Source organism: Palaemon carinicauda, chromosome 2 (genome assembly GCF_036898095.1).
Source record: "Palaemon carinicauda isolate YSFRI2023 chromosome 2, ASM3689809v2, whole genome shotgun sequence".
In the NCBI taxonomy this organism is placed as follows: Eukaryota; Metazoa; Arthropoda; class Malacostraca; order Decapoda; family Palaemonidae; genus Palaemon; species Palaemon carinicauda.
In genome coordinates this window covers 103,332,113-103,350,238 of record NC_090726.1, presented here as the reverse complement: position 1 = coordinate 103,350,238, position 18,126 = coordinate 103,332,113, and the positions used below count along the sequence as shown (strand labels likewise).

Sequence of the window (18,126 nt, the reverse complement as noted above, 5' to 3'; positions counted from 1 at the left end):
GGAAGGCACTGACAACTTCAAACTTTTTTTTCATAGTCAGGCCGTAAATAGTGGGATGGGTGCTGCCATTTTCCACAGTCAGGCTGTAAAGGGTTTGATGGCAGAGCCCATTTTCCCCACGAAAGATTTCCAAAATCAGTTATTAATGCAGATGAAATTGATGACCTACTAAATAAATGGGAGGATATGGTAAATTATAAGTTCCAGCGCATAGTCAATGAATTAAGGGGGACTGTGGAAGGCACTGAAAACTTCAAACTTTTTTTTACACCCTCAGTCTGTAATGGGTCAGATGGCCGCACACAATTTACTCACAAAAGATGTCCGGCAACGGTTATTAATGCAGGTGAAATTAGTGACCTCTTAAATAAATGGTAGGGTGTGGTCAACTATAAATTCCCGCGAATAGCCAATGAATAAAGGGGGAGTGGGTGGACAGTTGAAGACATTAACAGTTTCAAACTTTTTTTTTGTCATCAGGCTGTAATAGGTGGGATGGGCGTGCCCATTTTCCCCATGTAATATGTCTGACAACAGTTATTTTCGCAAATTAAACTAGCAAATTCCTAAATAAATGGGAGGCTCTGGTAAATTATAAGTCCCTGTGAACAGTCAATAAATTAAAGGGGGAGTAAGTGGACAGTGGGAGGGATTGACAACTTCAAATATTTTTTCCGCCATCAGGCTGTAATGGGTGGGATACGCATTCCCATACTCACCACGAAAGATGTCCGGCAAACGTTATTGATGTAGATGAAATTAGAGACCTCTTAAATAAATGAGAGGTGTGGTGAATTATAAGTTCCGACGAATAGTCAATGTATTGAGGGGGAGTCGGTGGACAGTGGAGGACATTGACAACGTGAAAGTTTTTTTTCACCCTCATGCGGTAATGAGTGGGATGGGCGCGCCCATTTACCTCACAAAAGATGTCTAGCAACGGTTATTAATGCAGATGAAATTGGCAGCCTCCTAAATAAATGGGAGTGTGTGGTAAGTTATAAGTTCCCGAGACTAGTCAATGAATTAAGGGGGAGTGAATGGACAGTGGAAGGCATTGACAACTTCAAAGTTTTTTTTTTTACCGTCAGACTATGAAGGGTTGGATGGCTGCGCCCATTTTCCCCACGAAAGATGTCCGGAAACGGTTATTAATGCAGATTAAATTGACGACCTCCTAAATAAGTGGGAGGATGTGGGGAATTATAAGTTCAAGCAAATAGTCAATGAATTAAGGGGAAGTGGGTTGACAGTGGAAGGCATTGTAAACTTCAAACTCTTTTTCACCGTTAGGCTGTAAGGGGTGGGATGGGCGCCCATTTTTCCCAGGTAAGATGTCCGGCAAGGGTTGTTAATGCAGATGAAATTGGAGGCCTCCTAAATAAATGGGAGGGACTGGTAAATTATAAGTTACCGCAACTAGTCAATGAATTTAGGTGAAATGGGTGGACATTGGAAGTCATTGACAACTTCAAACTTATTTTTCATGGTCAGGCTGTAATCAGTGGGATGGGCAAGCCCATTGTCGCCCACGAAAGATGTCTGGGAATGGTTATTAATGGAGATGAAATTGGAGACCTACTAAATAAATGGGAGGATGTGGTAAGTTATAAGTTCCCACGAATAGTCAATGAATTGAAGGGGAGTGGGTGGAGAGTGGAAGGCATTGACAACTTCAAAGTTTTATTTCACCATAAGGCGGTAACGAGTGGGATGGGCGCATCCATTTACCTCACAAAAGATATCTGGCAACGGTTATTAATGCAGATGAAATTAGCAACCTTCTAAGTAAAAGGGTATGGTGTGGTAAATTATAAGTTCCCGTGGCTAGTCAATGAATTAAGGGGTAATGAATGGACAGTGGAAGGCATTGACAACTTCAATTTTTTTTTCACTGTCAGGCTTTGAAGGGTCGAATGGCAGTGCCCATTTTGCCCACGAAAGATGTCTGAAAACGTTTGTTAATGCAGATGAAATGACGACTTCCTGAATAAATGGGAGAATGTGGTAAATTATAAGTTCCCTCGAATAGTAAATGAATTAAAGAGGAGTGGATAGGCAGTGGAAGGCATTGACAACTTCAAACTTTTTTTTCATCCTCAGTCTGTAATGGGTCGGATGGTCGCACCCATTTTGCTCATGAAAGATGTTCGGCAATGGTTATTATTGCAGATAAAATTGGCTACCTCCTGAACAAACAGGAGGGTTTGGTAAATTATAAGTTCCTACGAATAGTCGGTGAATTAAGGGGTGGGGGGTGGTGGACACTGGAAGGCATTGACCACTTAATACTTTCTTTTCCCCGTCAGGCTGTAATGGGTGGGATGGGCGCACACATTTTCCCCACGAAAGATGGACGGCAATGGTTATTATTGGAGATGAAATTGGTGACCTCCTAAATAAATGGGAGGGTGTAGTGCATTATAAGTTCCTGCGAATAGTCAATGAATTAGGGGGGAGTGTGTGGACAGTGGAAGACTTTGACAACTCCAAATTTTTTTTTTCACCTTCGGCTGCAATGGGTGGAAGGGGCACACACGTTTTCACCCACGAAAGATTTCCGGCAACAGTTATTAAAGCAGATGAAATTGGCGTCCTCCTAAATAAATGTGAAGGTGTGGTAAATTATAAGTTCCGAGGAATAGTCAATGAATTAATGGGGAGTGGGTGGACAGTGGAAGGCATTGACAACTTCAAACTTTATTTTTGCCTTCGGGTTGTAAAGGGTGGGATAGGCACACCCATTTTCCCAAGAAAGATGTTATGCGGTGGGTGGTTGATATTCAAGAATAAACTTGAAGTATGAGTATAGAAGCACTTTATTCACACAGGTACATGATGTATTGACAGGTGAGTCTACAATAGAAATTAATTTACATTACAATACAATAATGTACATAGATTTTAGGTAATCACATTGTATTGACTGGTAAATCTACAATTGAAATTAATATAAATTACAATACAATAAGTATATATAAATTTTAGGCAATCATATAAAAAAAGAAAAAAGAGAAAAAAAGAAAATGCAACAGTAAATTTATCACCAAAATCCAATTAATCTATTCTATAATGAATCTATAAAAAACAAAAAACAAACACGTATGACACCATGCATAAGTTCGGATCACTTGAATGAATAACATATGCATCATTATTTAAGAATTATGTATAAAAATCAAAAACACCAAAAAACTCACAACACAATATAAAATACAGGAAAAAACTCAGAAGCATATGCGACTTCTGAGGATAAACCACACACCACAAAGTACAGTACTACAGCTTGTGCATTTGGAGAAATTAGATTTCTTGAGACACCTTCACGAACGAGAAAGACTGTTGAAGTGAAGAAGGAGAACCATTTCAGCCTTCTCTACACCTAGAATATACCCTCCCATTGGCTGTGTCCTGTTAACATCAATCCAACTATTCTAACGAGACAATTACACACATTCGATACCCAACAGTATCCAAAAAAAAGTTAAGTAATTGAACAATACCGAAAAATTTAAAGACGATAGCTAAATACATTCCAAAGCCTAAGCAAAAAATAAGGATTTATAAAAAAGATAACATAACAAAAAAAAAAAAAAAACACTTAATACCCCATGCTCCAATTGCATTAATTTTTTGATCATTGTAGCACAACAAATACAATACCAGCACATGATCTAACCATGTGCAACACACCCCACCTTGAATCATTGAGATTCAAATGAATACTGAACATAAAACATGGTAAAAAAAAATAATCCACTGACATAATTACACAGATCCCTCAAGAAGAACTAGCTTTGTAACTGGTCTTGTGAAACTAGGACACCTAATACGAATTTTGGCTCATCGTATGAGCCCATCGTCACCGCGAAAAACTTCCTCTATTACACCCATAGGCCAAAGCCCTCGAGGAGTGTTCTCCCCCAAGATCACGACTAAGTTGCCTTTCTTAAGATTGGCCTTTCTTTGGTGCCATTTTGCTCGGACTTGCAACTGTGGCAGATATTCCTTTAACCAACGCCTCCAAAAATTTATTGGCCAAATGCTAAACCTGCTGCCACCTACGCCTATACATATCACACTCACTGAAGACTCCAGGAGGTAAAGCAACATTTTCAGACAACATAAGCAAATGGTTGGGAATTAAAGGAGAAATATCAAGCCCATCATCACTTACCTTGGTGATGGGACGCCCATTTACTACAAACCCCACCTCGCAAAACAAAGTTTCCAAGCCCTCATCAGACAGTCTGCACTCAGTACCCATAAGTCCAACAAGAACTTTTCTTACAGTGCCAATCAGGTGCTCCCATACTCCTCCCATGTGTGAAGCCGCTGGAGGATTGAAATGCCACTCCAAATTGTCATCAAGACCATACTCATGAAGAACCTTTTGATTTAAATCCTTGGAACTTCTTAAAATCTGAGTCTGGCCCCCAGCAAAATTAGTCCTATTATCTGACCAAACTTTCTTGGGTACGCCACGCCTAGCTGCAAAATGTCTAAAGGCATTCAAGAACCTATCGGTCTCTAGTGTATTGAGTTTTTCCAAATGCACAGCACGAGTGTTCATACTTGTAAAAAGATACCCTTAGCGTTTCACTTCAACTCTCCCCTGTTTTATAAAAAATGGCCCAAAACAGTCTACTCCAGTGTAGGTAAATGGCCTTTTACCAAACTCAAGCCGTTCTGATGGTAAATCTGCCATCTTTTGAGAACATGGTTTTGCAAACATTCGTCTACAGAATATACACCCATGAGCAACTCTTTTGACCACACTACGCACACTAGTAACCCAATACTTTTTACGAATCTCACAAGTGACCCGTTCAGTTCCACAATGTGCAATATTGTGGAAGTCATTGGCAATGAGCTTGGCAATAGGATAATCATGGGGAACTAGATATGGACTTCGAAAATCTTCGGCCACTCTTGCACGTTTTAGTCTGCCTCCAACTCTAATTACTCCATCACTATCAAGAACTGGATCTAGTGAACCTATAGTACTAGACTTACCAACACCACGCCCTTCTGACAACGACTTAATCTCACTGGCATAACGTCTACCCCGAACATATCTCAAAATGGCAACTTCAGCAAATCTAAGTTGTTGTACAGTCAGACCCTGTTCAACATTGCCACGTTTACCCCTTTTAAGGACCATTATGACACGCAACAGCCAAGCTACTGCATGTTTTAAAGAATACCAACTCGAATAGTAGGAAAAGAGCTTGTCCATCGTATCATTCTCCTTACAAACCAAGAGACAAGTTCCACCTCGAACATCAGGGTCCGCAATATCAATCGAGATATGAATAAATTCTTGCACTGAATGCCATTGTACTTATGATCATGGAGAAATTCTGGCCCAAGAAACCACCAATTAACCTTAAGACTTTCAGGGGATATTCCTCTTGTAAGAAGATCTGCTGGATTTTTGACACCTTGGACAAGAGACCACTGTTCAGGTTTAGTGAGCTGCTGGATAAGACTCACCCTGTTACCTACACACACATTAAAGTGACGAGATTCATTTAAAATGTACCTTAACACAATCTCGCTATCAGTCCAAAAGTAGGATGGATCAAGACCAAGATCTAATTCCCTACGGAGCGTGTCATCCATTTTTGCAGCCAGCACTGCTGCTTGCAACTCCAAACGTGGAATTGTCATAGACTCTATTGGAGCCACCTTCGATTTACTAACCACAAGAGCCATATGAATCTCCCCTGCTTGGTTCATGCTCCTTAAATAACTCGAACATCCATATGCTACTTGATTTGCATCAGAAAAATTATGCAGTTCTAATGCTGCCTCATTAAATTCAATTGGTTTGATACACCTTGAAATCCTAATCTCCCTGAGACCATCAGGAGAAGTATACCATTGTGACCACTTGCGGGCTAAGCCTTCAGGGACGGGATCATCCCATGACAACTTGCAAATGGTAGCTTCTTGCAACAGCAGCTTTCCCTTGACTGTAACCGGATTCACTCATCCAAGAGGGTCATATATGGAAGCCAACATACTCAAAATCTTCCTACGAGTCAACTTAGGATCACACTCTTGGGCTAGATTAACCTTGAAGAAGAATTCATCACCTACAACATCCCATGCAATGCCGAGAGCCCTGCCATCAAAGTCTTTAAGGAATTCAACCTCACTTGCTCTCTCTTGTACTGGAACCAAACTCAGTAATTCCTCAGTATTAATGACAAACTTAGTGAGACGAAATCCACCCTTGCTGAGCACTTCAGTAGTACCTTCAAACACCTCTGAAACCAAACTCTTATAGGGAAGAGATTTCAAGCAATCATCAACGTAAAAGGATTGTTTGATGGTATCCGAAACTAATGGAGGAACATCTACATTGTCAACCAATACACGCCCAAGTGCATAAGCAAAACTAGATGAACACCATACTCCCCCAAATACATGACGAGTCATTCTATAAAGAACAATTTCTCCTGCATCGTTGAACCAAAAGAAGCGCAAAGCATCCCTATCCTCCTTCGGTATGACCACCTGATAGTACATCGCCTCTATATCTGCAATTTCTGCATATGCATGTTCACGGAATCTCAGAAGAACATACACAAAATTGTTAGTCAAATTTGGCCCCTGGAGACACTTATCATTCAATGCTTCACCATCGAACTTGGCAGCACAATCGAAAACTATACGAATCTTACCTAGTTTTTTGTCGGACACTACAGCCTGATGGGGCAAATACCACACTTTAGTCCCAGGGTTACTGACATTTGTAGACACAGCTTTTGCATATCCCTTCGATATCAACTTCTGCATCTCACCATCATACTGAGCAAATAGGCCCCGCTTCATAAGACTTCTTTTAGTTGCTTTCAACCTGGACAGAGCCATTACATAATTGTTGGAGACCTGAACATCAGTCTTCCAAGGGATAGGAATTTGATACCGTCCATTGACCAATATACAATCGCGATCCCACAATTTTATAACCCCCCAGTCTTCCAAAGACCAGGAAACATTATTTGAAATACCACCATTTTCAATATTCTACAACACATTGATGTCTGAACCAACACAAGCTTTGGTTCTTAAAAAATGGGAAACTATACTCCGACCAATTGGATGGACAACCTGGGCTGGACCATACAATGTCCACCCCAATATGGTACGCACAGCAAAGGGTTCACCTCCCTTACCCTTCCGTACCTCCAATGGTGCCAGGGCCTCTTAGCTGATCAAAATATGCACAATTTCACCACCAAGAGGACCAGGAAGATCCTTCAGATGGGGGAACAATGAAACTTTCATTAACGGCGACTTGACTGGAATTCTGTCAACAACAAAAACATTATTGAGATTAATTAATTCCCTACGTTCAGCCGAGGAAGCACACAATCATAGAAGATACATCTTCATTAGTTTTACTCGTTGTATTAAGCTTATATGTCTTAACCGCACCACTGATACCCAAAGATTTGATCGAGTCACGAGAGCAGAAAGTGCTGCTAGAAGCACTATCTAATAAGGCAGTTGTTTGGTGAGACTTATTTACAAGAACAGACACTACAGGCATAAACACTTGGGATTCGGCTATGACATCTGTACTACTTGCGTTGACCACACTTCTATTTTCATCATTCCTCTGAAGGTTATTTGCTAGAGAAGTATGAAGAAATTTGAAATGCTTTTTACCACAACCTGCTACACTACAAACTGATGGATTCCTACAATATACAGTTAAGTGATTTAAATACAAGCAATTTTCATAGTTTTTTGTCTCGTGCAAGTTTAACTCTTTCTGAAGGTTTTATATTCTTAAACTGATCCCAGTGCACTAATTTGTGGTCCTGAGAACACAACACACATGGTGGACGCTCAAAGGTCCCAGTCACAAATGAGGATGGAGAGGTACTGCTATTCTTCTTGAACTTTGTGGTATCATCACACATTTTAGCACCAATGTTACCGTACACAGGATCCATAGCCTCGTCTACTTCTCTCTCCATGAAGCTCATAAGGCCCTCGAAGTTTGGATATTCTCCTTGGCTTCTCTTGACATCAGCAGCATATTTCTTCCATCTATTACGAATATAGAGAGGAAAGCGAGCAAGCACTTCAATGATTAACATCTGGCTATCAATCTCATGTGTCTTCCCCAACTGCTCCAAAGTTATCAAGGTGTTAGAGAGTTCGTCTGCCAAATTCCGCAACTCATCTGCAGTACCGGCTGTCTTCCCCTGTCTCAACTTGTTGATAACCCTCTCTTGTATCAAGTGCTGATCCCCAGAACATTTCTTTAAAATATTTTGGGCCTCTTGATAGCCTCCTTCCTTCTTCATGATGCAAGGATATATTGCCTCATGGGCTTTACCCTTGGTATACTGTATCAGGCGCATAAGTCTCAATCTATCATCAGCTGTGATCTTTTCGACAGATTCCTCGAAAGTAGCAATGAAAGAGTGATATTTGATAGGATTTCCATCAAAGCTCTCAATCTCTACTTTTGGAAGAGTTACAAGCCCAAAGACTTCACTCCCAAGTGCATTCACTGACGTGGAAACTTCAGTCTTGACAGGTGCTGCTGATCTTGACTCCTGCTTGGAATCCAGCCAATCATAAACCTTCCCCATTGTTTCAGAGTGCATTTTCTCTGATTCGAAGAAGTTTTGATCATCGGCATCACATTCATCTAAACTCTCGAGGAGGGCAAGATGGGCCTCATAGGCCTCCTCAAATCTCTCAAATGCACACATTAATTTTTCTGTCTCTTCCCTTACTAAATCTGGCTTGTGTTCTGCAATTAATCTTTCAACTTTATTGATATGACAGGTTACTGCAGCTTTACACACACGTCATGTCACTCTTCTTTTTGCCAGTTCTTCAGCCATGTTTGTTGAGGATCCATGCTTATTCACTATTGCAGTGGGTGGTTGATATTTAAGAATAAACTTGAACTGTCAAGTGAGGACGTCCACCAGAGGCCTGAGATCCGTGCAAATGTCGAAGGACATACCTTCCAAGAAGTGGCAAAATTGACGGACAGCCAAATGCACTGCCAGCCATTTGCGGTCAAAGGTAGAGTAGCCGGATTCCACCTTAGACAGTTTTTTACTTAAGAAGGCCAATGGGCCAGGCCATCCGTTGACCACCTTTCTGAGGACTGCCCCAATAGCGACGTCCCTGGTATTGGTGGGGAGAAGGAGACATGCATAATGCACGAGAAAAAGGAGAGCAGCAGCGGTTGATAGGTCATTCTTTATGTTACAGAAGGCTGCTTCTTGTAGGGGACCCCACTTCAGGTCTTTTGGCTTTCCCTTGAGGGAGGCATAGAGGGGCGCAAGAGTGGCAGCGGTGGCTGGAAGGAAACGGTGATAGTGATTGATCATCCCTTCAGGGAGGGGTTGGACTCTTTTTGGAGTGATGCGGTGCCCTAAGAATGATACTTTGTTGGCTCCAAAGGTACACTTGTCATACCAGACTACAAGACCAATCTGTTGTAGGTGGTCAAGCAAGATGCATAGATGATGGAGATGTTCCTCTTTGGAGGAAGAGAACACATGTCATTCATGTAACATACACAGTTAGGCGCAGCCAATTCGGCATCAGAATTTTTCGGCGGAGAGAGTGTTGGCCATCAACTATTACTTTGATATATATATATATATATATATATATATATATATATATATATATATATATATATATATATATATATATATATATATTGCTAATCATAAATTCTCACTCACTTTAACCATTCTAAGAAATTGAATTTGTTTACGTTTCCGTCTTCTGTTTAAATAAAATAACTACTTCGATGTTATAGTGTAATTAGTTCTCACTCACTTTAACCAATCTAAGAAATTTTTTTGTTATTTCCTTCTTTTGTTTAGATTTACTTGTTTCAGTTGTCTAAGCCCTATTTCACGACATGGAAGGAGATATTTTAACAAAACGTGGAAGAAACAAAGTGATTCATGAAGGATACCTTTTTATTTTTGATGCAACGAGCAAAAGTGATTCTGAATTAAAATTCTGGCGATGTGAACAGAAAGATCGGTGTTAAGTAAGACTGCATGTGAAGGATGGAAAAGTGATTCGACAGTTAAATTAACATACCCATGAACCATCTGCTGCAAAAGTAGAAGTAGAAAAAATTGAAAACAAATGTTAAGAAAAGATGTGCTGAAGCTCTGGAGCCACCAACTGTTGTGGTAAATGAATGCTTAACTGGCGCCTCTCAATCAGCTTTAGCCGTAGCACCTGGCTTGCCTGCAATGCAAAAAGTCATCGCAAGGAAACAAAAAATTGCTAAACAAAGCACCACCTAACCCAACCAATTTAGAGCAATTAGTTATACCCGAGTCCTATACATTATATGTTCTCCAATTGGGTGTAGAAGAGAAATTCCTATTGGGAGACACAGTAGAAGGCAATAATAGAATTTTAATATTTGGAAGAATGAGCTGGCTTCAACATTTAGTATTCTCAGAAATTTGGTTTGCCGACGGATCCTTCACCATTGCGCCAAGTCTTTTTTACCAAGTATATGTTATATCGGCCAAGAAGCATGCTGGAGTTATTCCTATAGTTTATGCTCTTCTTCCTAACAAGCAAAGATTAACTTATTCTCGTTTGAGTTACTTAAAACTATCGCACCAAATTTGAGACCAGTTTCTATAATTTGTGATTTTGAGCAAGCTGCCATTCATGCCTTTCAAGATGCATTTCCTACAGTTCAAATTAAAGGATGCTTTTTCCATTTAGCCCAAAACATTCACAGACATCTTGTTTCATTGGGTTTATAGAATCTCTATAAAAACGACTCGAACTTTGCCTTTTTCCATTAGAAAAGATGGACGAATACATGGATACATTAGAAGCAGGTCTTCCAGACGAACTAATAACCTTGTTCCATTGGTTTGAAGACACTTATATTGGACGACAAAATAGGCGACGAAATGCAAGAATCAACCCTATGTTTGCTCCCGAGATATGGAACCTTTATGAACGCACTGTATATGATGAAGATCGCACTAACAATCACGCTGAAGCTGCCAATCGACGTCTACAGTACGAACTAGGAATGCATCATCCCTCCATCTGGAAATTTATTGATGCCTTGAGGAAAGTTCAGAAAGGACGTGATGCATTTCTAGAAAAATTAATTGCTGGATATCCACCTCCCAAAAAACTAAAGAAATATATAGTGATGCTGATGAGAGAATAAAAAAATAGTAATGGAAGTTGAGTCATTAAAGCCTATTAATTTCCTGAAGGGTATTACTCATAATTACAAAATGAGGAATTAATTCCTAAGGTTAAAAAATCTTTGCTTAGTTTTAATTTTTTTTTCCAATTAAAGATTTTTATTTACATTATTCCTTGATTTTTTTTCTAAATTTCCATATATAAATAAATAAATAAATAAGTCATTGGGTGTTTTCAAAAGACGCCGAAACAATCTGACGCCTAAATGGCTACGCTGAATAGTGCTGCTAGTTTTCTGATGGAAAATCGGCTACGCCAAATGGGCTATGCCGAAATGTAGCAAACCCATAAAGAAAAGACTAGTGAAAGGGGAGGTCACCGCAGCAAGCAATGGCCTACTTACACATTTTTGGCCATTGGCAACCATTCGCACATTTCTTTGCAGCAGCTCCGAATTTGGAGTGGTAGTAGCATAAGTACGGCCAATGGGCATCAGTAAGCGGCTATAAAGGTCGTTGGTGGTGGTAGGTGGTGGACGGTTTTGTGACAGCACCGGCACATCACAGGCTAGGCGTCTTGTCCTATCGCATTGCTGTCAGTTTCAGTCAATGTTGAACATTTGTCTACTTTGTCAGGAGTGGAGGTGTTGATGGAGGACTAAATTTGGTATCAGGTCCTTCATATCCAAAATATCTACTTCAGGGATGGCCGCGCATACAGGTTCGGGTAGGCGCCATACCCAAAGGACAAAGCAGTAGATTCACTTCACGAGGAGAGCCATCTATGGCAGATTGCAAGCGAGTGATACTGGTCATTTCCCTGAGGTTGAGCGAAGTCCTTTGATTCCCTAACAGTTGTTGAGAGACCCAAAAAAGTTTTGCCATGCGGGTGACTGGGGAGGGTGAGTACTGCTTCAGGAGGTATGATTTCAGGTCATTGTCCGTTATTTGTGTGTCTCCTTGCTTGCACAGCCAATCGGAGATTTTCAGGAAAGTGTCCTCAAGGATTGCTGAGAGACATAATCTGATTTGGTACTGGACTAGGTCACGCCCTTTATGCGAAACTGGACTTCAGCACGCTGAAACCATGTGACTGCTTCTCTGCTGGCAAAGGATGGTAGTTTCAGTGGCAAGGCGTTGATAGTAGTGTGTGTGTGAGCGCAGCATCATCAAACAATATGAACAGCAGTGTGGGGGGAATGCGGCAGGGGGGGGGGGGAGCTGGACACTCCTATGGTCACCAATGTGCTGAGGCACCAGTTAGGTATTACTGATAAGTCCAGTGAATGTAACTAACTCTATTTGGAGTCAAGAGAGGCACAAAAATTCAAACACAATGAGACAAGCATATTCAGGCATTAATAAGTTATCAGTGTGAGGGGAGAGCAATAACGACAATATCCAATAAAACAGATATACTGTTACAGTGTACAAGCAGTGTGATACGCGTTCAGTATAATCCAAATGAAAAACAAGGATCCTCATTTCCCTTAATTGTTAGAGGTATGAAGGTCAACGCCTTGTTCTAATTCAGTGAATGTGATCCATATTTTTCTTTTTATTCATATCATTCAACACTCTAAACAGCGCTCGTATACTATCTGCAAATAAAAGGTAGTAGTAAGAGTTAAGAATTTGGATAAATCTTTTATTTACCATATCAATGGGCCCTGCAGTCATGCTCAGGACGTGTCCAGCATGGTGATAAGGCCTAAATGGGATATGCTACATTACCATATATATATATATATATATATATATATATATATATATATATATATATATATATATATATACAGTACATACGAATCAATTTATGCAAAACTTTTGCTGACAATTTTGGGGAAGATTCTACTCAAAGACTAAAGCATTAAGCCATGATAGATAGTTTAGTAAGAATTTAGCATTGTAATCTATAGTAAGTAAATATGGAGCTTTAAAGCCTCAATGGCTAGCCTACTGCTTAGTCTGCTGGAACACATTCCAACATCTAAGGAATTTGCCCTGAAAATATCTTACTAAGCTGACACTCAGAGAATCAACTGGATGAATTTCAAAGTTATTTTATGAGCATTGATATATTCAAAAACTTTTTATTTATGTACCTGTGTTTTTAATGTCTTCAAGCAAATGGACTGGACAAACTCATTGCATTAAAGTTGGTCCGCAAGATTACAAAAGAGTTTGATTTGATGTGGACTGAAAGGCTTAAAACTGGGGTAAGATTTGTAAATTCCATTAACTCTTTGCTTGATGAGCTGAATAGCCTGGAACTAGAACATATGGACACAGCTACCTCAGATACCCGTCCAGTGCTGAGAAAAGAGAAACAACTATTATCAGAAACAGGAGATGATGAGAGGCTGCAGCTACAGCAAAACCACAGTAGGCATTTCCAAATCACTATTTTAATATAATTCTTGAAAGTGTTGTCTTGTTGAGAGGTACTGCCTTCCTTGATTCCCAAAATTTCTTACTTTGTCTGGAAGAATTTCTGATGAAAGAATGCATGGTTAGGCAGACATTGCTTTAATGTAAAGAGCTATGACTTTGACAGCGAAGAAATAGATAAATCCTTTTGCGTTAAAGGCCCATACAATAAATACCTACCCTGCATTCATTTAGCTCTCCACAGATATAATATAGTTTTTCATAGGTAAAATTTATTAAATCAAGATTGGCGTAGCATGCTCGGTCAGGACAACCTTGATTCATTGTTGTTGAATAATATTAAAAAGGATAATTCTGTCTTAGTTAATTCTTTTATATAGTGATTTGCAATGCCATCTACACACCTTTCTAATGTTCTATTGTAAACAATATAGTCATGTGTATTTATGACAATGGATAAAAAAAAAATAACATATATAGAGTTCAAGTCATAGTATTGTAATTACACACACATTACAAAACAAATTTTATTTTTTCTAATCATCATCTGTTAAGAATTAATTTTTGATTATGTTAAAAGAAGTGAATGAGCATTACGATTAAAAACATTCTTATTATATTATCTAACATTGACAATGGTGGCAGTATTTAATCTAAAAACACTATGATTTTCTTTCAATATCATCATTGTAAGAAAAAGGATTTAAAGCTTTCACCTAATTAGCCCATAACAATCCTAACCCATGACAGTCCCATACTGGGACGGTACGGTACGCACGACAATTTACCTTCTAAGGAAACTTTTCAGTGAAGTGAAATCTTACGTGCAAAATAACATTTCAGGTCCCAGCAATGCTGAAATAATATAAATAAACAAATATATAATAGTGCATATTTCTTTAATCTTTACAATGTAAAACTAGAACGGGCATTCAGTATAGCATGTACCATCGCCTATATAATGTTGTATATTTTGCGATAAGCAATTGAATTATGCAAATTTTGGCACCTGTTTCATGCAAATCAGATAAGAATTGACTACAATATAGCGAAAAGGCGTCTTTTACCCTTTTGTGACCTTGACCTTTGATCCAATCACTTCCAAAATCAAATTAAATTGTCCTTGGATTATGGCCAATCATCCCATCAAATATCAATATATTAGGTCAAATAATTTTTGTGTTATGCCAATCACAAAGAAATAAATATACAAACAAATAAACAAGGCTAATGACATCACTATATTATGCTGTATATCACAAGATAGGCAATGGAATTATGCATAGTTAAGCACAAGGTTCATGCAAATCAGACACAAATTGGCTACGATATGGCGAAAAGACTTTCAAACCATATTGTGACATTGGCCTTGACTTTTGACCTAGTCACTACAAACATATAATCAAATTGTCCTTGAATCATGGCCAATCATCCAACCAAATTTTGCGAGATCGGTTAGATAGTTTTTGAGTTATGCGAATTACAAACACACAGACAGACATTCAAACCTACTCCTATCAAAACAAAATCTTTGCAACGAAGTTGGCGAAGGTAATAGCGTAGGTCTTTTCCACACATTTCTTTTTTATTAGCACCGCCAATAAAAATTTAATGTTGTATATCAAAGCGTATTACAGTAGCCTACCTGCGACTAAATTTAGTAAGGAAGAAAATAATACTAATACTAGTGTTTCCTAGTAACTATTACCCACGATATAAATAATTACCTATTAACATCGCGGATGTTCTCACTTGTATACAGTCAAGCCATCGTAGCAAAAATACAGTCTTGCAACCACGGGTGCAATTTCATATCCTGCTGGCCATGATAGAATTTCCTGAAGCCTTTACTGTTTAAGCATAGCCATTCGTCTGAAGTAACTTACTGCCTACCTTGATGGGTGGGCGGAGTCTTATGACGTAGATTCTTTTCTGTGATTGTCTTGGTTCCGGCATCGGCGACTTCAATTTATTGTAAGAATATCAGACTTACATAAAATATGTACGGTTATGAAATACATAATTGCCAACTTTCCCCTTTATCCGATGCTTTGATAAAAAGGTCGTGCCGTAAAATCGAGTCTCGTCGACTCTGAATCCCTTAGTTAAAAGATTCCAAAACATTAGAGATTTCGACAGATATATTGTTAAAATTCCATTTATCTCCACGAAGCTGTAAATTATATATCTATAGTTAGTCGATGGCAGTAGGTTGCAAACAGGAAGGGATAAGCTATTAGGCAAGTAACTTAATCGATTAGGATATTTGCTAAAAGAATATATTATATGATAAGAGGCAAACTGCCTAGCTCAAGAATCAACATCGATTAACGATGGTGATATTTATAAAAAGCTCTTTAATTAGATGGCGAAAGCATCCCCCACTTAGCAAATATATATGAATACCATTACCTTACTATGATGAATATATAGGTTACGTTAAGGTCTAAATGTTCTAAACTAACTCCTGAGACAATAGAAGTTCCCGGGAATGGGGGCCAAGGAATTCTAGTCCTGAAATTGATGCCTGCAGTTGATTTTGTTTCAGAAGCTCAAAAAATAAAGAGCTTGAGAATCACAGCTCTTAGAATGTTATAGTTTCCATTAATATCATTGTCGTTATTTACTATCATTATCCTTATTTTGATTATTTTTATTGTCATTGAAAAGACCCAATCTTGCAATTTGGCAAAAAAGGGCAATTGAGTCAATGGTTTAAGTTCTCTATGGGAAAATCTATTGTTTATGATACTGTCTTTACTGGCAAATAAATGATATAACTAATAACAGAAATTCATATTTTTTTAAAGATGGTAAGTAAACTATTAGAGAATCTCAAGAAATATAAACTAACGCTTAATTTTATCCATCGTAAGTTCTTAATGCTTCGTAATTGGTACCAAAGCTAGGTCTGAAAAATAAGCAATATAATTTTCAACACAATTAGTTTGGTCTAAGTAATAATTTTCTGAATTAAAAAGGTACATCACAATTCGGAATGATACCTTTGCAAAGAATGCTCTCTTGAATTAAATCTAGAGAAAATAATTCTTTAGTAAATCACCCGTTTAAGCATATGTAACAATTCCAATTTTGATGCAAATATTTTTCTTTCATCAAAGTTCTATTGGTATTTCAAACAATAGAGGAAGAGGAAGTTTAGAAAATACCGTAAATCATGCACTACACAGAAACCACATAGCTTCACCTCTTGAAAGATGGACGATTGCAAAACTATGGGAAAATGGGAGATGGAAAAGAATTATAAACCATGGCTGTAGAACAAATGAAAGCACTGCTTAACCATGGAATCGAGAATGATCAAAATCTACAGTGTGTGAAAAGTGGCAGGCCTATACTGTAGATGCTATGACACTCAAAGTTGACAGACTTTACAGAGGAACAGTGACCAAAACATTCCCTCGCTGGAGAGTTACCTTTAGATCTCTACCGGATGTCTTCATTGTTCGGTATTGGTTTAGGTTGCAAAGACTCTCTGAATCCTTAGCTTGTCAGACTGCAAACCTTGTAAGGCATTATAGATATCATCAACTCCTCCATGGAAATTACCGGATATATCTTTTTGTTAATATTTTATTGGTATAAAAAAGAACATGACTGACTTAGAAGCCAGGTTGCTCTTTATGGAGCATGTTGAAGAATAGAGGGAATCAACTTTTATATATACTGTACTGATGGCTCCAAATCTGATGCTGGCGTTCAATTTGGAGTATATAGTAGTATTTTTAATTGTAGAGGTGCCCTTCCTCTAGCAACTTCTATATTTACTGCCGAACTATATGGCATGCTAACCGCTATTGAGAAAATAGTGTTGAAAGACAAGGGCAATTTTACCATTTTTAGCGATTCAAGAAGTGTCCTACAAAGCTTTAGAAGTTTTTAAATCCAATAATCCTTTAGTTTTAAAATTTTAAAGTGTCTTTTAATTATTGTCATGAAAGGTGTTATAGTTCGATTTTGCTGGGTTCCGGCACACGTAGTGTGTCTGGAAATGAGAAGGCGGATTCGCTAGCAAAGAATGCTGCAGCTGAGTTGCTACCAAGAAGGTATCCCATTCCCAGTAATGATTTTATACCTACAATTTTTAGCTTTATCTCAGAAGCAAGTCCTCTGAAAGATATTTAACTTTTAAAATGGTATCTTTGTTTTTTTATGTTTTTAATTGAATATTCTTTTATTTTTTATTTACAATAAACGATATCGGTGTCAATGATATAAGATGTCAGGATGCCAGAAAACCTCAAATCAATCAATCAATCAGAGGGAACAAGTTAGGGAAAATGAAAGGGCGCCCCTCGAGAGGGTTACAGTGCAAACGAATCGCTTTCGAATCGATAAGGCTCCGAACAAAATTCCAGTCAGGGACAGATAATTCCATTTGATTTAATGTGTCCTTAGTAAGTCAGAAGTTAAGTACGGAAAGATGAAAAATATTACTATGTATCTTTGCTATCATCTACAATTGTTATCAGTATTCTTTTCTCAAACATCCATCAGCTGTTCCTTTTCGGAC

General features: G+C 38.5%; 2 protein-coding genes across 2 annotated transcripts; both read right to left on the bottom strand.

The window, feature by feature from the left end:
- Positions 1-4,591: 4,591 nt before the first annotated feature.
- Positions 4,592-5,164, bottom strand: LOC137618925 (uncharacterized). The gene has a single exon (XM_068349130.1). It carries the CDS (start codon positions 5,162-5,164, stop codon positions 4,592-4,594), a length of 573 nt encoding a protein of 190 aa, XP_068205231.1.
- An 830-nt stretch (positions 5,165-5,994) lies between these two features.
- LOC137618915 (uncharacterized) lies at positions 5,995-6,882 on the bottom strand. Its single transcript, XM_068349121.1, has one exon. The coding sequence runs from the start codon at positions 6,880-6,882 to the stop codon at positions 5,995-5,997; it is 888 nt and encodes a 295-aa protein (XP_068205222.1).
- Positions 6,883-18,126: the final 11,244 nt, after the last annotated feature.

Excerpts from the sequence above, each read along its gene's own strand:
- LOC137618925 (XM_068349130.1), bottom strand. The coding sequence starts at position 5,164 with ATGGTCCTTAAAAGGGGTAAACGTGGCAATGTTGAACAGGGTCTGACT.
- LOC137618915 (XM_068349121.1), bottom strand. The coding sequence starts at position 6,882 with ATGGCTCTGTCCAGGTTGAAAGCAACTAAAAGAAGTCTTATGAAGCGG.